General features: G+C 53.6%; 1 protein-coding gene across 12 annotated transcripts in view; it reads left to right on the top strand.

Moving 5' to 3' along the window:
* ARHGAP27 (Rho GTPase activating protein 27) overlaps positions 1-19,196 on the top strand; it is a 52,829-nt gene that overhangs the window by 13,266 nt on the left and 20,367 nt on the right. For 6 of the 12 annotated variants that reach the window (XM_017549326.2, XM_037745990.1, XM_037745991.1 and 3 more), the window contains 8 exons: positions 11,924-12,331; positions 12,671-12,853; positions 13,089-13,169; positions 13,242-13,325; positions 13,435-13,500; positions 13,671-13,738; positions 14,058-14,148; positions 14,946-15,050. In XM_017549326.2, coding sequence (XP_017404815.1) covers positions 11,924-12,331; positions 12,671-12,853; positions 13,089-13,169; positions 13,242-13,325; positions 13,435-13,500; positions 13,671-13,738; positions 14,058-14,148; positions 14,946-15,050 — 1,086 coding nt within the window. Of the gene's footprint in view, positions 1-7,240; positions 8,220-11,923; positions 12,332-12,670; positions 12,854-13,088; positions 13,170-13,241; positions 13,326-13,434; positions 13,501-13,670; positions 13,739-14,057; positions 14,149-14,945; positions 15,051-19,196 lie in introns of those variants that run through there. The other 6 variants (XM_017549329.2, XM_037745992.1, XM_037745993.1 and 3 more) reach the window with 3 other exon arrangements.

Below are 19,196 nucleotides of genomic sequence, written 5' to 3' on the forward strand. Positions count from 1 at the left end.
CATATTGAAGTGTTTTATACATAGACATATATATAATATATAGGCTTATGTATATATGTACAGCATATTGGATTTTGTTTTCTTCTTTGATTATTTTCATGCCTTCATTTTAAAAATTTTAAATCTTTAATCCTTTGAGGGTTAATGCGGATGGAAAGAGTGAGATGTGGAGCCTTCCTTGTTTATATAATTGTTTATTTGTTTATCTCTGGATGGCCAGCCAGGTGTCCTGTGACCTTTCACTGACAAGTTTGTCTTTCCCTATGACTTATGATGGCATCTTTAGTGCATCCTGGGTCCCGGCGGTGCTGGGGTCCGGTGGCAGCAGCTGGTTTAGTGAGTCCTGGATCCCAGCTGTGCTGGGGTCTGGTGGCCAAGGCTGGTTTAGTGGGTCCCGGGTCCCGGCGGTGCTGGGGTCCGGTGGCAGCAGCTGGTTTAGTGAGTCCTGGGTCCCAGCTGTGCTGGGGTCTGGTGGCGGCGGCTGGTTAGTGGGTCCCGGGTCCCGGTGGTGCTGGGGTCTGGTGGCCAAGGCTGGTTTAGTGGGTCCCGGGTCCCGGCGGTGCTGGGGTCTGGCGGCCAAGGTTGGTTTAGCGGGTCCTGCGTCCCAGTGGTGCTGGGGTCAAGTGCTGGTTTGGTAGTTCTGTCTGTTCCCCCTGCTGAGCTGTCACAGAGTAAATTTACATGTCTGTTCCCCAGAGCTGGGGTCGGGCTGCAGGAGTACCCCGCTTGGTGGGGGACCCTAAAGGGAGAAGGGATGGTGGTTTCTGCCAGTGGGCCTGTGGGCGTGGGACATCCATGAGGTCAAAACATCAGCAGGAATTCTCCCTGTTCCCTGCCTCCTTGGCACCATCTCTACTAAAAATACAAAAATTAGCCAGGTGTGGTGGCCTGTGCCTGTAATTCCAGCTACTTGGGAAGCTGAGACATGAGAATCACTTGAACCTGGAAGGTGGAGATTGCAGTGAGCTGAGATGGTGCCACAGCCTTGCAGCCTGGGTAACAGAGCAAGCGTCTGTCTCAAAAAAAATTTATTTTTACTTTTCTTCATGTTGGACATTTTATTTTTTTAAGCTTTAAATTTATTTACTTATTTTTAACATAAAGGTGGGCTCTCACTGTGTTGTTCGGGCTGGTCTCGAACTCCTGAGTTCAAGCAATCCTCGTGCTTTGGCCTCCCAAAGTGCTGGGATTACAGGCGTGAGCCACCAGGCCCAGCCTGTTTGAACATTTCCTTCACACTTTTTTACTATTCACCATCCTCACTGTCACTACCATATAAGCCTGTGGTCTCGGCTACGTGGGAGGACGAGGTAGGAGGATTCCTTGAGCCCAAGAGGTTGAGGCTGCAGTGAGCTGTGATCGCACCACTGCACTCCAGCCTGGGTGACAGAGCGAGACCGTCTCAAAAAAGGAAAAGAAAAAAAAGTTGTTCATTACTTCTCATCTGGAAACAGACTTGCCCTCCCAGCTCCCCTTCCCACCCACCCCCCCGCACCATGTGTCACAGATGAAGGAGTTCCTGTCCCTGTCAGACACAGCTCTGGAAACTGGGATTCTGAGAATAAGGCCACTTAAACACACCGTTTCCTCTCTGCTCCCAAATGTGACCTGCTACTGTCTGAGTCAGGCATAGGCTGGGGCAGTGGGTAGGTGGGACCTGGCTGGCACAGGTAAGAGGCTGTGTCTGAGATGGGGGCTCCCAGGGAAAACCTGGGTCAGGCTGCCCCATCATGGGAACCCGGGAGAAGGCAGGATGGCTCTTGCACCCTTGCCCCAAGAGCCGAGGAGGGCCAAACAGGTAGGACAGGCGCGTGCTACCAGGCCTGGCTAATTTTTGTATTTTAAGTAGAGGCACAGTTTCACCATGTTGGCCAGGCTGGTCTTGAACTCCCGATCTCAAGTGCTCTGCTGAGATTACAGTTGTGAGCCAACATGCTCAGCCAAAAAGAATTTTTTTTTTGAGACCAAGTCTTGCTCTGTCACCCAGGCTGGAGTGCAATGCCATGATCTCATCTTACTGCAACTTTTGCCTCCCAGGTTCAAGTGATTCTCCTGCTTCAGCCTCCCGAGTAGCTGGGATTACAGGCATACGCCACCATGCCCCACTAATTTTTGTATTTTTAGTAGAGGAGGGCTTTCGCCACGTTGGCCAGGCTGGTCTCCAATGCCTGACTTCAGGTGATCCTCCCGCCTCAGCCTCCCTAAGTCCTGGGATTACAGGCATAAGCCACTGTGCCCAGCCAAAAAGAATATTTTTTAAATGAATACAATTACCTATTGCCTATATTTAACAATATGTGCTCCCTTCTAGCTACTCTACTAGTTTTAAAAAAGGAAGAAGACGAGAAAAAAAACAATATTTGCCATGTTTGTTTTTATTTATTTTTTATTTATTTATTGCTGATGAATTATAAATTCTAGGCATCATATTTCACCCCTGAAAACTTCAGCATGCATGTCTGAAAAGTGATGTCTTTCTCCATAAACACTCTACCATGGTTATACCTGGCAAAAATAACAATAATTCCTTAATGTAAGCTAAGCCATCATCGGATGTCCGCTTTATCCTAAACGTCTCTCTTGCAGTTGATTCATTTGGTTCAGGAGCCCGTCCAAGGCCACAGCTTACATCCAGCTGTCTCTTAAATCTCCCTTGAAGAGCCCCGCCCTTTACTTCTGCCTCGACCCTGACTTGTTGCCCTGCCTGCCAGGTGTCTGTTTGCTTCCTTGCCGCCATTTCCGTGTTCCTGTAACCGGGGTAGGCAGGTCTGCAAGGCTTGGGCTGGTCGGATCAATGGGGCTCAGCGACAGATGAGGCAAAGCAAGCAGGAGGCAAGAATGATTTTACTTTGAGTGACAGAGGTAGACGTCACTCAGATGCTGAGACGGGGGAAGGAGGAGGGAGAGGGCACATTTGATTTGGGACACAGCTTTCGACATGTACAAAGCACATCCTGATGGCAGGGAGACATGAGCCTGGAGACCGTGCTGTGAGTGTTGATCTACAGCCAGCCTCTCCCAGTGAGGTGGAGTGGGAAGCCAGGTGAAGTGCCCAGCTCGAGGCTGTGGCAGAGGAGGTGGAGCCTGGGGCCCGACTGCTGAGCAGTAGCAGAGAAAGAAAAGGAAAACCAGGAGGCCTGGCCCGAGGAAGCCCAAGAAGGAGAGGATTTTAACAAGCAAACACTGGAGAGAAGTCAGGCCAGGGAGGACCAGATCTGTCATCAAGGAAGTGGTGGAAGGCCTCTGAGCGGTGGGCTGGTTGGCTAAGTGAGGGGACAGAGAAGTTGGCTCGAAAAGGAGGAAGAGAAAAAGAAATCAGTTGTAAAAAGGGAATGCAGAGCTGGGTCCTCAGAACAAATTTTTTTTTTTTTTTTATGAGACAGAGTCTCTCTGTGTCGCCCAGGCTGGAGAACAATGGTGTGATCTCGCTTGCTGCAACCTTCGCCTCTGGGGTTCAAGCAGTTCTCCTGCCTCAGCCTCCCAAACAGCTGGGACTACAGGTGCCCACCACCACACCCAGCTAATTTTTTTTTTTTTTTTTTTTTTTGGTAATTTTAGTAGAATGGGGTTTTACCATGTTGCACAGGCTGGTCACGAGCTCCTGATCTCAAGCGATCCATCTGCCTCAGCCTCCCAAAGTGCTGGGATTACAGGTGTGAGCCACTGCACCCAGTTGATTTCTACATGTTAAAAAGAAAATGTTGGCCAGGCACGGTGGCTCACGCCTGCAATCCCAGCACTTTGGGAGGCTGAGGTGGGAGGATTTTTTGAGCCCAGGAGTTCAAGACCACCCTGGACAACATAGTGAGACCCTGTCTCTAAAAAATTAAAATAAAATAAAAACTTATCCGGGCATGGTGGTGTAGGCCTGTAGTGCCAGCTACTTGGGAGGCTGAGGTGGAAGGATTGCTTGAGCCCAAGAAGTCAAAGCTGCAGTGAATCGTGATTGTGCCAGTGCCCTCCAGCCTGGCGACAGAGCAAGACCCTGTCTTAAAAAAAAAAAAAAAAAAAAAAAAAAAAAGATGCAGAGGACTTGAGTTTGTTGAAATGAGAAAGGGACAAAGGTAGTCAGAAGGGAAGGGTTGGAGATTTGAGGTGAGACCACTTCCGAGCAAGGGGGAGGCTATGTGGGTCCTTCAGGCCTGGGCTGGGGAGGCTGGCCTGGCCGGCAGGCCCCTGTGCCTTCCACTGGAGGAGGGCGAAGGAATGGTGGATGCAAACACAGATATGTTTGAGGGAGTGGGCAGAAGGTGACCACTCCTTGGTCTCATTTTCCCTCCCTTTCTTTCCTTCCTTCCTTCCTTCCTTCCTTCCTTCCTTCCTTCCTTCCTTCCTTCCTTCCTCTCTCTCTCTCTTTCTTTCTTTTCTTGACAGAGTCTTGTTCTGTCATCCAGATTGGAGTGCAATGGCTTGACCTTGGCTCACTTCAAACTCCACCTCCCAGCTTCAAGTGATTCTCCTGCCTCAGCCTCCCAAGTACCTGAGATTACAGGCAGATGCCACCACGCCCAGCCAATTTTTGTATTTTTAGTAGAGACAGGGTTTCTCCATGTTGGCCAGGCTGGTCTCAAACTTCTGACCTCAGGTGATCCGCCTGCCTCAGCCTCCCGCAGTGCTGGGATTCCAGGCGTGAGCCACCGCACCTGGCACCTCATGGACCATTTCTGATCCCTCCTGGCACCAGCGGCCCTGCTAGGTCTCTGCCAGCCTTACTTAGAGCACAGGCCGTGTGAGCCCTGAGGAGGCCCCACCCCAGCTCCCACCCCACCCTGGAGGAGCAGGCCAGGCAGGCAGCCCCATGAGGTCACCCAGAGTTTGGGGACTGAGTCCAGAGCCGAGGGCACTCAATCAAAACCCAAAGTCAGAAAAGCAGAAGTACAGGCCTGCTTTCCCCCAGCCCCAAGGGGTGGGACCCCGTGGTCGGCTCGGCTCTTTCACAGAGCCAGCCCTGTGATGGGGCAGGGTTGACAGCTCTGTTCTACAGATGAGGAAACTGAGGCCCAGAAATTCAAGCGGCTGCTCAGCAAGAAGCTGAAGTAGAATCTAGACAAGAGCTCGAGTTCTGGACTCCGGCTCTACACTTTTTCCCTTTGAATCAATGGAAGCTTCTGCCCCATGCCCAAGAAAAGAGTCTCACCTGAAACCGTTACGTTTGGAATCTCACCCCGCATTCATGCAATAAGATGACGTTGAGCCAGCCAGGCTGCTCACGCCTCTAATCCCAGCACTTTAGGAGACCGAGGTGGGCAGATTGCTTGAGGTCAGAAGTTCCAGACCAGCCTGGCCAACATGATGAAACCTCATCTCTACTAAAAATACAAAAATTAGCTGGGCATGGTGGTAGACACCTGTAATCTCAGCTACTCAGGAGGCTGAGGCAGGAGAATCACTTGAACCTGGGAGGCAGAGATTGCAGTGAGCTGAGATCGAGCCACTGCACTCCAGTCTGGGTGACAGAGTAAGACTCCATATCAAAAAAAAAAAAAAAAAGGAAAGATTATACTGAGCCATAGCGCCTCACCAGCGGCACAGTCAAATCACCCGAGGAGTCTTAAAATTAAACGCTTTGCCCAGGCCCCAGCCCAAACCACTTCCATCAGAATCTCAGAGGGCTGAGCTACATACAGTTCCCCAAAAGCTACTGAGGCCCGAGGTCCAGGACCCTGCGGGTCACCCCCAGCTCCCTTGATACTGCCCCTGGACGTGCAACTCTGGGCTGGGCCAGGATGGGTAAAGGGAGACCCAGTGTCTGACCTGGAGACCATGTGATCAGGGGAGGGACCTGTCGTGTGGACACGGTTGACTCCGTGAGGTGAAGATCACCATTCCTTCCGGCTCTCCCTCCACCTGGCCTGGGTGGCACAGAGCAGACTCACTGAGTCAACAAAGGACACCATGTCCCCTTGCCAGCCCCCGAGCCAGTTCCTGAGCTAAGTCCTGCTTTAGAGGTGTTTACCTTGCCTCTAGCCTCAGAGGACTGGGTCTTCCTAGTGCACCTGCTCCTGCTCCAGCATTTCCTATGAGGGTTTGGGAGGGAAGAGCAAGGTCAGGCGGGGAGAGGATGGGTGCTGTGCAGCTGGTTTGTTCTAGAACCTCTCCTCACCCTCCCCCTGTGCCTCTCAGAGGTGTGAGCGTGTGGTGGAGGGAGGTAGACCCCACAGGGGAGCCACTGTGGTCATCACCTCCTCTTGCTGGGGGAAGGAAAGCCCAAACAGGGCCTGAGAGCCAACCAAGAATGGGCAGGAACTGTGTGGGTTTCCTCAGTCCCTACAGTTTGGGGCGGGATCCTCCCGGGACATCCCCATCATGGGGGCCCAGCTTCCTACTGGGTAAGAGAAGCAGGTGAGATGCCAGGCAAGCTGCTGGCTGCACGTTCTGCAGTCCCAGCCCTGACACTGACACTCCTGGCCCCTCCCACAGGGAGTCCCTACCCTCCCTCCTGTTCTACCTTCAGGGCAGTGCTGAGGACCTGGATTCCACACCTGTCCTCCTCTCTCCGATCCCCACCCAGCTTCTCCCTGGTGGCTCAGAGTTTCTGGCCTCTCTGGAATTTACAGGCTCTTCCTGTCTCTGGGGCCTGGTTGCATATCCCTTGGTGACCTGTCATAGGCACCTGCATGTGTGTGGTGTGTGTGTGTGTGTGTGTGTGTGTGTGTGTGTGTGAGTTCGCATCCCTGCCTCAGGATGGGGACAGTGAAATGGGTCAGGTGTGTGATGAGCATGCGGCCTCTGGGCTTCTGTGATTCCTGCTGCCCTCCACCTTGGCAGGGAGGAGGAGATTAGCCCACCCCTGGCGTCTGGGCTTCTGAGTCAGGCCCAGGGGATAGGGCAGTGGTAGGAGAGCTCAGTGGGCAGAGCAGGGCATGGGGCCCAGTCTTGCTCCCGGTGTGATCTCTCCAAGTGTCTCGTGCCCCACATTCACACCGTCCCTGGCTCTGCTTGGGGTCCTTGTCCCCAGCCCACAGTAGGTACAGGAGAGGAGGGGCTGAGGGACATGGCAGGGGAGAAAAGAGAGCCAGGGTGGGGGCCAGAGGAGGAAGAATGGGCATAGGGTGGGAGGGGGGGAGTCAGAGCCTGACCTGGAAGGGAGGTGGGCTTCGGCAGGGGTGGGCTGGTGGGCTTGGTGTTGTCTGGCTCTTAAGCCTGGGGATGAAGCAATTCTAAGGGAGGAGAGAAGACGAGATGGGCCCCTGGGCTCAGAGGAGGTGCTGGAGCTTCTCACTCAGGGCTGCGTACAATGTGCGTGGCTGGGGTCTGACACCCCCACATGAGGGGGTGAAGGGAAGAGAGGTCAGGAAGAAGATCTAACCTTCCTCCTGGAAGAAGCTGGTGCCTGGCCCTCTTCTCTGGGTCCTTGGAGACCAGGGGACAGGCACGGGCACACTTGTACACGTATGTGGACACGCAGGTGGGAGTGGGTGGATGTGGGCACGCAGGCATGGGAAGGTACATGCATCTTGGTGACCAAGTCTGAAGGAGACAGACCCAGGTGGTCAGGCGGCCAGATTGTGGGGTGGTCAGAATCCTTCCTGTCCTCCTTGGGGCTGGCACAGCCCAGACGCCAGCTCCTTCTGATATCACATCGGCCCAGACCCCTTCCTCTTTGGGAAGCCTTCCCCTCCCCCCCACGAGCTTCCTCTTTCCCATCACGTCCTCCCTGGGCCTGGAGGGAGTAGACTACCACTCATTGTCCTGTTTCCGCCCCAGGAGCTACTCCAGGCCAGCCAGGCCCCCAGCGCTCAGCGCTTCCTCTGCCCGCCCTGCCTGTTTGGTGCGCCCGTCCCCCACAGGCCCAGCTTGATTCTCTCTGTGCATCCCGCACTACGGCTGCATCTGGGGGGTGATCTTCCCCTGTGCAGCCCACGCCATGGCTGTGTCTGGGCCTGGGATGCAACTCACAGGTCATTAGAGCACTGAGTGGGGCAGCCAGCGGTGTTTCTAGAAGCATAAAAATACCCCCAACCTGAGGCCCCTCCACCCCACCCCCCTGACTCAGGCAGCACTTCCGCTGCCCTGACAGGAAATGGGCTGGAGTCTCAGCCTCCCGCCATCTCAAGGCAACTTCTTGTTTCCCTCTTGCCCTGTGCCAGCACTGGGGTAGTGCCCCTGGGCTCCACCCCCAAAACCTTCCCAGGGCTCTGTCCTGACTCAGAGGGGCCAGGATGGTGGACATGATCGCCAAAGTGACCAGGAGGCAGAGTCAAGCCTTGCGGGCACAGGTAGGGGATGCTGGGGTCAAGGGGTGCCGGGTGAGCCTCCACCTCAAGCCCTGTTAGGAGCTGGGTGAGCTGGGGCTCAGAGCAGTGAGCCTCTTGGAAGTTGGGGTTCATCCTTCCTTTTCTCTTTCCTTCTCAGAGGCCCTGCCAGTCCAAGAAGTGGCAAGAGCGGCAGGGCTGCCACCTGCTTGTAGACAGGGAGGGAATTGGAGACAAGGGGTGAACCTCTGCAAGGAAGTGCCAGGGTGCTGGGCAGCTGGGGCCTGAGAGCCAGGGCCTCTTGGCTCCTCCTCTGGCCTGCGGTGGGAAGGCCACTTCTTGTCTCTAGGATACGACTCAAGAGCCATTGGTTCCATAATCAGGCCCTGCTTATGAGCTGCCTCTGGGTCTTGTCTGGGCCCCCATGAGCAGGAGCAAGGAGGAGGGTAGGGGTGGCAGGCGCTGCTGTAAGTCCTTGAAGGCCAGCAGATGTGGAGAGCGTGACCACCCCTGCCCCAGGAGCTGGTGAGAACCCAGCTGAGGCCCTGCAGGGAGAGGAGTGTGTCTCTAGCACAGCGATGCGGGGCTCTGTGGAGAGCTCTAGAGTTTGAAGGGACCTGAAGGATGCTGCAGTTCGACGCCCACCACAGCGCTGTCGCTTCCCTAACCAGGAGTGGACTCTGCTCAGTCACCTCCAGTGAGGGCCCCTCTACCTCCAAAGGCAGCCTGTGTGTCTGGGGGCCCCAGTCCCCAGAATGCTTCCTTCAGAAGAGCACTGCTCTGCCCCTGAAGCGTGATGCCATGTCTTCTCTTCCTTGTGACAGCTCTGTCATGCTGGGGACCTAAACTTCTACCTCCCAAATCTCCTCTGTCCCTGCTGGGGATATTCCTTTGTGTGGGGACCCCCTGAGCCTCACTGACCTGGGACTCCTCATGGACTCAGAGCCATGGCCCCCAGCCTGCCAAGTAGAAATTCCTGCCCCAAGGAGGAATTCCTGCTCCTTCATCCGCTCTTCCACCCCTGGTGGGGCCTTTCAACCCTGCCCCAGTGGGTTCAGCTGGGAGGATGGGAGGTGTGTCCAGTTCCTCTGCCTTCCTCTTGCCGCTGCTTCCATCCGGCCCTCCCCAGGAATTTCCTGGTTTCAACCCTTCTCTTCAGAAAGTTCAAGCTCATTCCAGGCTCTCCTGTAGCGTCAGACGTGTTTGTTGCTGAGGTTTGGCATGGGTTAGACTTGTGTACTCAAGCAGTAAGTGTTTGTAGCAGACCTGCTGTGTGCTTCAGGGTGTCGGCCCAGCTGCTGGGGGGCAAATGGAATCAGCTACATTATCCTTAGTCTTGCTCTCAAGAAAATCCTGCCTTTTGGGGCACAGAAGGTGGGCAGATGGCTGGACAACTGGCTGCCCACCACAGCAGAACGCCATTGGGCCCTAACAGAGCAGTGAGCAGAGAGCAAGCAGGTTTGACCTCTCCCTGGAGAGGCTTCTCAGCTGAGCACCACGGGAGAGCAGGGTTTGGGCAGGCAGAGAACCAGAGGAGGGAATTCCAGGCTGAGGGAACGGCTGGAGCACAGGCATGGAGGTGGGAGGATGCCTTTTGTGTTGAGGGCTGGTGAGAGGCCTGCTGTGCTTGGACTACAGGTTGCCACATGAGGGCTGTGGTGACCTCTACAAAAGGAGAAGGGTGGAGGGTCCCCTCTCAGCCGCACAGGAGCCTGGAGGAAGTGGAGAGCAGCAAAGAACTGATGGACTTCCATCCCCAGCTCTCCCAGCCCCCAGGCACCTGGGGATCATCACCCTGTCTAAAACTGTACCATTCTCTTCTTTGACAGTGTTTTCATTTCTTGCTTAGCAGTGACCAGCACTGACATGCTGTCCATGTTGTCATCCCCGACACTGACACGCAGGTGCACTTGAGCGCCAGCCCGGCGGGGTAGGGATTAGTGTCCCTTTGTTCACTGCTGTATTCCCTGTGCCTCCAACCATGCCTGGCACAGAGCAGGTGATGAATCTGTGTTGGGTGCATGAATGTTCTTCTTTCCTTCTTTTTGTTGGTTTGGTTTGCTTTGCTTTTTTAGCATCAGTTTGATGAAAAAATGAATGTGTTTTTTTGTTTTGTTTGTTCAGGCATCTGACTAAGGCTCAGGGAGAGGCCACCTTGAACAGGTGCTTCCTCTTTCTAGGAGTTTACGGCTTAGTGACTGTGTCACAGTCAGCAGAGGAACTTCTGTGATTTTTTAAAGAGTTTTGTAGTAGAAAATGTTAAGGCTGCAGAAAAGTTCAAAGAAAACAAAACAAAAACAAATAAACCCCTATCATCACAGTGCTCAGAGGGGACCTTTGGTAGCATTCTGGAAGGTTTCCAAAAATACAAAATTAAAATTTGGAAATCCGCTTTCTCCTTGAAGCGTTGTGTATGCTTAGAAAATAGTAGTAATCCCTAAATGCCATGCTGCTGCCTGGGGTCTGAGAATGTAGTCATCTGTCCCTCTGCAGGGCTGGGGGTACTGGGCTGAATGTGAAGCACAGGGACAAGGGGAATCTTGGGAAAAGGCTGGAACCTGGCACCTGAACTGAGTCCTGAAGAAGAAATCAGAGTCGACCAGGCAAAAAAGGAGTGGAGGCAGGCAGGCCTGGGCAGGCCGCAGATGAGCCTCTGCCTGAGGAAATGCAGCAGGGAGGGTGGGGATCACCCCCGAGTACACAGTGGTGCTACTGGAGCTTAAAGTTCAAGGCAAGGGGCAAGGAGTGGCAGGAAATAATAGTGGAAGTGTGGGCCAGTGAGGGACTGTCTCTTGTGTCTGGTTAAGGGCTTACTTAGACTTTGCCCTGCAACTAGCAGGGAGCTCTGAGGTGTGAATCAGGAGAGCCTCTGTTCTCGGAGACTTAAGCATGGCCAGGTTTATATTCTATGTGATGGAACCCCCAGCTGCCCTCGCTCTCCTTTGGGGTGGGGGAAAACGATTCACATCTCTTCGCCCGTCCGTTCTCCAGCCCATCTGGCTGTCCTCTCTCCCTCTGTTGTCTGGAATTGAATCTGACACTTGCAAAGTTCACCTTGGAAAGTTCCCAGAGCTTTCTAGGCTGGCAGGGAGGTGGGGTGGGAGCTCTCAGTGGGGCTGGAAGAATGCAGCACGGCCTTGAATGGGCACCATTAATGGGCACACCCCAGGCAACTTCTCAGTTCCTACCCAACCTCTGACTTGCCTCTGTGAGAACCAGGCTATCGATGTTTTATTATTGTTGATAAATTTAATTAATGGAATTGACCCACCCATCTGGGGCACTAAATACGTTACGAAGCACTTTCAGTAACATTTCCTCATTTACTCTTCATTACAATTTCTGAAATGGGCAGAGTAGACATTTCACACCCAGGAAACTGAGGCAGAGAAGTAGTGTGACTTTCTGAAGGTCACCCAAGGGGCTAACGTTCAGTGAGAGGCCACTTTGAACAGGTGCTTCCCCTTTCAAGGAGTTTACAGCTTAATGACGGTGTCATAGTCAGCAGAGGAACTTCTGATTTTTTTTTTTAACGTCTTTTGTTTTTTCTTTTGGAACTTCTGATTTTTAAAAAGCTTTATTGTACAAAATTTTGAGGCTGCAGGAAAGCTTAAAGAAAACAAAACAAAACACAAACAAATAAACCCCTATAATCGCCCTGCCCAGATGGGACCTCTGTTAGCATTTTGGAAGGCTTCTGAAAACACAAAGGCTTTCTCCTCCCGCAGGTGGACGACCCCCCGGAGCCCGTGTACGCGAACATAGAAAGGCAGCCCCGGGCCACTTCGCCGGGCGCCTCAGCGGCCCCTCTTCCCAGCCCGGTGTGGGAGACGCACACGGACGCGGGCACCGGGCGCCCTTACTACTACAACCCGGACACAGGCGTTACCACCTGGGAGTCGCCCTTTGAGGCTGCCGAGGGCGCTGCCAGCCCGGCCACCTCCCCTGCCTCAGTGGGCAGCCACGTGAGCTTCGAGACCGAGTGGGGCCAGTACTGGGATGAGGAGAGCCGCAGGGTGTTCTTCTACAACCCGCTGACGGGCGAGACGGCCTGGGAAGACGAGGCCGAAGACGAGCCCGAGGAGGAGCTGGAGATGCAGCCGGGCCTGAGCCCTGGCAGCCCTGGGAACCCACGGGTGAGGGGCGGGGCTGGAGTGGGCGGGGCTGCCCTCTGACCGCCTCTGACCCCGCCTCCTGCTCCCAGAGGCCCCGGGACACACTGGTGAGGGGCGGGGCTTGGTGGGCGGGGCTACTTCTGAATACCTGTGACCTCGTCTCTTGCTCCCACAGACCCAGGGAGCAGAGAATAAAGGGCGGGGCCTGGGTGGGCGGGGCTACCTCTGCCTCTGACCCTGCCTCCTGCTCCCACAGCCTCAGGGACTAGAGGGCAAGGGGGTCTGTCTGGTCCAAAAGGGCAGGGCCAGCAGGCAGTATTGACACTCAGAGCCTCTGACTCCATCTTCTGCTCCCCGCAGCCCCCCACCCCCGACACTGACTACCCCGAGTCGCTGACCAGTTACCCTGAGGAGGACTATTCTCCCGTGGGCTCCTTCAGTGAGCCCGGCCCCACTTCTCCCTTGTCCACACCCCCCGGCTGGTCATGTCACGTCAGCCAGGACAAGCAGACGGTCTACACCAACCACTTCACCCAGGAGCAGGTAGGAGTCCTCACTAGTTGCTCGCCTTAGTGCTCTAAACTGCTCTAAACTCGGAGTCCTTCCTCACTAATAGCTCGCCTTAGTGCTCTAAACTGCAGCGCAAACCAGCCAAATGCAGTCGCCTGCACTTCCGCCTCCAGATTCCCTGGTGCTGTCTTGGAACCTGGTTAGAGGGAACCTTTTCCTTCCCTCTCATGAGCCAGGCTGGGAGCCCTGATAGTTCCTCTCCCCACAGTGGGTGAGGCTGGAGGACCCCCATGGGAAGCCATACTTCTACAACCCAGAGGACTCCTCCGTTCGATGGGAGCTGCCCCAGGTAACAACCTGGGGAAAGGGGGGTGCTGGGGAGAGAGGAAGGGATCACATATGATTGTGTCTTTCTCCCCAGGTCCCCGTCCCTGCCCCTCGAAGCATCCATAAATCTAACCAGGACAGTGATACCCCAGCCCAGGCCAGCCCTCCAGAGGAGAAGGTAGGGGAGGAGGCATTCAGGTCCTGGCAGGACCACCTCAGAATCAGCTGGAGGCTTCTGGAGGTCCTGGGAGGAGGAACTAGGTGGAATATATCTGTCTCCCTCATAGGTCCCAGCAGAGTTGGATGAGGTTGGGAACTGGGAGGAAATCTCTCCTGCCACAGCTGCTGTGAGGGTAGGCATCACCGCCCCCACCCCCCACCCCCAGCCAGGTGGTGGGGCTGACGAGGAGAGTTCAGTGGAGACAGGCCCAGACCATAAAAAGTGACAGCTGAGCAGGACACCAGCGTCTGTTCCCCATAGCTCACTCCTTAATTACCCACTCTTTCCCCTTCTCTCTCTTAGACCAAGACCTTGGACAAGGCAGGGGTGCTCCATCGCACCAAGACGGCAGACAAAGGAAAGCGGCTCCGGTGAGAGCCTGTCTACACCCAGGCTGGGGCAGGGTGGGCCCTGGCGATGATGTTCACTGAGTACTTCCTGTATGCCAGGCTCTTATTAATCCTCACATCAACTTTGTGAGTGGTCCTCTGTGGACACTGAGGCACTGCAAGATAAAGCGACTTGTTCGAGGTCCCATGGCTGCTAGGTGTTAGAGTCGGGATTCCGGCCCTCGTAGTGGGGTGCCCAGCCTGTGTTCCTAAGCTCTGGCTTGTTCCTGGGGTGGGAGGAGGCCCTCAGCCCAGGATCAAATCTAAGTCCTGCCACCCCCACTTCCCCACCCCCACCTAGGAAGAAGCACTGGAGTGCCTCCTGGACGGTGCTGGAGGGTGGCGTCCTGACATTCTTCAAGGACTCAAAGACCTCGGCTGCAGGCGGCCTGGTAAGGCCAGGTCCCCAGGGCAGGGACCATCCTGTTTTCTCTCTCTCTTTTTTTTTTTTTTTTTTGTTGAGATGGAGTCTCACTCTGTCACCCAGGCTGGAATGCAGTGGTGTGATCTCAGCTCACTGCAACCTCTGCCTCCTGAGCTCTCCTTCCTCAGCTTCTCGAGTAGCTGGGACTACAAGGATGTGCCACCATGCCTGGCTAGTATTTGTATTTTTAGTGGAGACAAGATTTCACTATGTTGGCCAGGCTGGTCCTGGACTCCTGACCTCAGGTGATCCACCCACCTTGGCCTCCCAAAGTGCTGGGATTACAGGCATAAACCACTGTGCCCAGCCCCTATCTGCTCTATTTAATCTGGCTAGGAGATGACCAGGTCTGAGAGAGTGGTCCATGAGTTAGAGGAGCTGGGCCTTGGCAGAGAAGGGGTGATGCTGGCAGATTCACTCCAAGACAAGCAGATTCAGCCCCTGGGAGATGGGGAACAGTCTTGAGGGTGGCCAGCTCCAGCCTGGAGGGCAGAGAGGCTGGGGGCGGATGCACCTGCTTGTGGGGATGCAGGCTGTGCTCTTTTCCTGTCCTCCCTGGGAGGGCGAGCAGCAGTGGACATGCCAGCCAGCAGGCTCTGTGGTTAAGAAGCATCAGGGTCTCTGGGCCCAGGAACCCTTGGGGCTCTTTCCCCCAGAGTTGTTTCCTGGCCATGCCAGTGACCCTATCCTATTCCTAGAGCCAGAGTGCCACAGCAGACACATCTGAGCTAAGGGCTGCCTGTGACCTTCCTTCTCCTCCCACAGAGGCAGCCTTCCAAGTTTTCCACCCCTGAGTACACAGTGGAGCTGAGGGGGGCCTCTCTCTCCTGGGCCCCCAAAGACAAATCCAGTAAGAAGAATGTGCTCGAGGTGAGTGGTGGTGGTGGGGAGCAGGAGGGAAGGGGCTTAGTGATGCCTGCCAGCCCTCTGATAACCATCTGGAAATGACCTGGAGCTTTTTGACCCTTAATTCCCTGTGATCCAACACTGAGTGCAGCTTTTGGCTGTATTAATAGAGGTAGGACTCCAGAGCTAGAGAGGTGACATTGGTGCAGCTGTGGGCAGTGCTCTGGGACCCTTACTATAGGCAAGCCCCAAGAAGGAGGACCTGGGAAGAATTGGGGCTACCATTCTCGGGGCTCAAGACCAATACTGTCCCCCTCCCCCAGGGGACCTGTCCTGTGTTTCTAGCATCACAGATTCTGCAGTTCCCTCTCCAGGAGCTGAGTTAATAATAATCCTTGTCCTGGAGGGTGGTGAGGAGTAAGGCCTCTGGGAGAGGAAATTCTCATGCCTGGAATGGCAGCCCTCAACCCAGCCTGAGAGAGACAGGAGGCTCCCTGTCCCTGGCTGCTTACTGTGACAGGCCTGGTTGGGAAACCTCTTTCTCCCTAGGTCCCCTTCCCTGCCCCTGAGCCAGAGCCCCATTTCCAACTGGACTGCACCCCCAGTGAATAAACTGGGGCAGTGGGCAAGACTACCAGGCTACCACCACCGGAAGGGAGAGAAGACCCAGAAGGGTCCTCCCAGGGCCACAGCCTTCACCATCCATGTGTTGTCTGGTTTTTAAACTACTTTTACCCTGACCTCAGTCCCTAGAAGGTTTGAGGCAGATCACAACAGAAACACATGTGGTGAGCTGGCAAATTCACTGAAAAGCCAGGACCATGAAAAACAAGTTAGAGATGGGGCTCAAGATGGAGAGGAATGGGGGGGCAGACGACGTACGGGTGCTAAAGTGGTTGCGAAAGAAAACTCAGCTCCGACTTTCCTGCTGGGTAAGGTGAAAAGAGAAGGCCTATCAGGTGCGTGTCTCTTTGTCGTTGAAAAGCTAATAAAACCCAGCCAGATGTTGAGGGAATCAAAGCTTTTTCCTAACCCTTCACTCTTAAATTTATTGTGTGTAGCTCCTTGAACATGGATCTAGAAGGACAAGGCAGGTACTCTGCAAAACAGCTCCAGGGAGGCTTAATTCAGGATCTAGGCTGCTTCAGGCAGCTTTATTATGATGAAGGCCAACAGCATGACCTCGTGTCCGAGCCCAGAAAAAGCAGTTCTGCACGGAACCTGAGTGTGTAGTTTCCTGATTATTCACCAAGCTCCATTCAGTTCTAGAACCAGGATCTCTACAAAGCAAAGTTGGAAAACTGGTTTCATCTCATGAGCTACTCTGATGAGTAGGTCTGGAGTCTTCTGAGGTTTTGTTTTTTGTTTTTGTTTTTAGAGACAGGGTCTTGCTCTGTCACCCACGCTGAAGTGCAGCGGTGCGGTCATAGCTCACTGAAGCCGCAAGTCCCGGTGCTCAACTGATCCTCTCACCTAAGGCTTCCTTCCGAGAAGCTAGGACTATAGGCGTGTTCCATCATATCTGGCTAATTTTAGTTTTTATGGAGATGGGGTCTGACTGTGTTGCCTGGGCTGGTCTCAAGCTGATGGCCTTAAGTGATCCTCCAGTCTCAGCCTCCCAAAGTGTTGGGATTACAGGCATGAGCCACTGTGCCCAGCCTGGAGCCTCCCTGAGAAGAATTCTGAAGCCTTCTCTGGGCTTGACAAGGTAGAGTTCTGTGATCAACTAACGATATCTGCCATGGTGTTAAATTGAGAAAAGACACCACTTTTATTATTATTATTATTATTATTATTATTTGAGATGGAGTCTTGCTCTGTCACCCAGGCTGGAGTGCAGTGGTGCAATCTCAGCTTACGGCAACTCCGCCTCCTGGGTTCAAGCTATTCTCCTGCCTCAGTCTCCCGAGTGGCTGGGACTACATGTGCCTGCCAGCATGCCTGGCTAATTTCTTTGTATTTAGTAAAGATGGGGTTTCACCATGTTGGCCAGGCTGGTCTCAAACTCCTGGCCTCAGATGATCTACCCACCTTGGCCTCCCAAAGTGCTGAGATTACAGGTGTGAGCCACCATGCCCAGCCTGAGACATCATCTTTGCTAGGCATGTTTCTCCCCTGACTTTGAGAGATAGGGATATCCTTCAAACAGTTCTTGATGAAGGTCATCTCTGACGGGCTTTTGATGAAAGTTCCAGAATAGGACTTTCTGGGTTGTCTTTGCTGACGAGGACTAGAAGGTAGGTGCTGTTCAGGCCAGTGGGAAGGTGGGCAAGCCTGAGTGGAAATCACCAGCCCCTGTCTCCTGGTTGGCTGCTGGCCATCCTCCCTCTGTGCAGGGCAGCCTGTAGGCAGCTCCAGGGTTTTCCTCAAGAGATAGCCCCAAATTTTATATCATTGAGGACGGATGGCTTTGTTTGGTCCAGGAAATTTTCACAGCAGGTCTTCCTAGTCACCCCAAAGTCACAGAAAACTTCAGCAACAGTGCCCCAAGAGTTGCTAGCATTTGCCTGTGCATTCAACAGGATAAATGTTTTGTTTATTCTTACAGATAGGGTCTGACTGTGTTGCCCAGGCTGGAGTGCAGTGGCTTAATTGTAGCTTATTGCAGCTTCCAATTCCTGGGCTCAAGTGATGCTCCTGCTTCAGCCTCCTGAGTAGCTGGAACTACAGGTGCACACTACAGGTGCCTGGCTAATTTTTAAAACTTTTTTTTAGAGATAGGTCTCACTATATTGCCCAGGCTTGAATTCCTGGTCTCAGGGACTCCTCCCACCTTACCCTCCCAAAGCACTAGGATTACAGGGATGAGCTGTTACACCTGGCTGGGAATGAATATTTTGTGAAATACATTGCTGTGTAATGATACACTTTGCCTTCTACGTGAAACTTGCAAATATGAACTGATTATGTTTTGAGAGAGCTGCCAACAATCATGGCTGTTGTTTTAGAAGTGCTGTCAAGCCATCCTCTGGGATAATCTTGAGCAGGGCTCTTGTCTGCTTTGATTAGAGTGAGGCTGTGTTATCTGCGTCTTGAAGGTTCTCTAGCCTTTGCAGGGGAAGGCTAGGGGGTGGGATATGCCACTTTTCTTTCTTTTGTTCTTTCTTTTTTAAGAAGTTTAAATAGTCTTCAAGTATAAGTTTAAAAGGACAGCCAAAGACAGTCCACGCTAATTCTAGAAGTTGTTCCCTGGGGTCTGAGACAGTTTCTGCTGCCTCTGATTCTTGCTGAACCGAAAGGGCAGGGTTGGTGTGAGCTGCAGCAACCAAACATTCACATTCACCTGGAACTGGGTCCTCAGAGCCAGAGGCAGGTGAGAGATCCATCTACGCTGTCATCCAACTCAGAAAGGACTCTGAGCATCAGTCCTGCAGTGGCAAGTTTCCCTCTGGCATTTTGTTTAATTTATGCTTCGTGATGAAGTGGGCTATCAGATGTGTTGCCCAGGCCAGAGTGTGGGAGGTGGTAGTTACTCCTGGCTGCAGAAGGTGGGACAATGCTCCTGGGTCCTCAGTGTGTATATGGGGAGGGACAAGGGGAAACCTTGCTTTCTCTGGAATCAGCCATGATCTGCTTTCAAATCCCCTCTCCCTATATTCACTGTTGTGTCTAGTAGACAGGGGTCTCACATAGGAAGTTTCTTTTTTTTTCTTTTTTTTTTTGAGATGGAGCCTTGCTCTCTTGCCCAGGCTGAAGTGCAATGGTGTAGTGGCATGATCTCAGCTCACTGCAATCTCCGCTCCTGGGTTCAAGCAATTCTCCTGTCTTAGCCTCCCAAGTAGCTGGGATTACAGGTGCCCACCTCCAAGCCCAGCTAATTTTTGTATTTTTAGTAGAGACAGGGTTTCACCATGTTGGCCAGGCTGGTTTCAAACTCCTGACCTCAAGTGATCCACCTGCCTCAGCCTCCCAAAGTGCTGGAATTCCAGGTGTGAGGCCACTGCACCCGGCCTCACCTAGGAAGTTTCTTTCACCTAGTTTGCTGGCCAGTGCTCTGCATGAGGCCTGCCATGTTCTATGGCTTGCAGAGAGGCAGGCTGGGGGAGGGAAAGTATACCAGACAATTGAGCCCCGCAGCTTTGCACTCATCACTCACTAGCTGTGTGCCCATGAGGAAGCAGCTAAAACTTGCTGAGCCTGTTTGCTCATCTGTAATACAGAGATGCAGTC

Source organism: Cebus imitator, unplaced genomic scaffold, assembly GCF_001604975.1.
Source record: "Cebus imitator isolate Cc_AM_T3 unplaced genomic scaffold, Cebus_imitator-1.0 Scaffold217, whole genome shotgun sequence".
In the NCBI taxonomy this organism is placed as follows: domain Eukaryota; kingdom Metazoa; phylum Chordata; class Mammalia; order Primates; family Cebidae; genus Cebus; species Cebus imitator.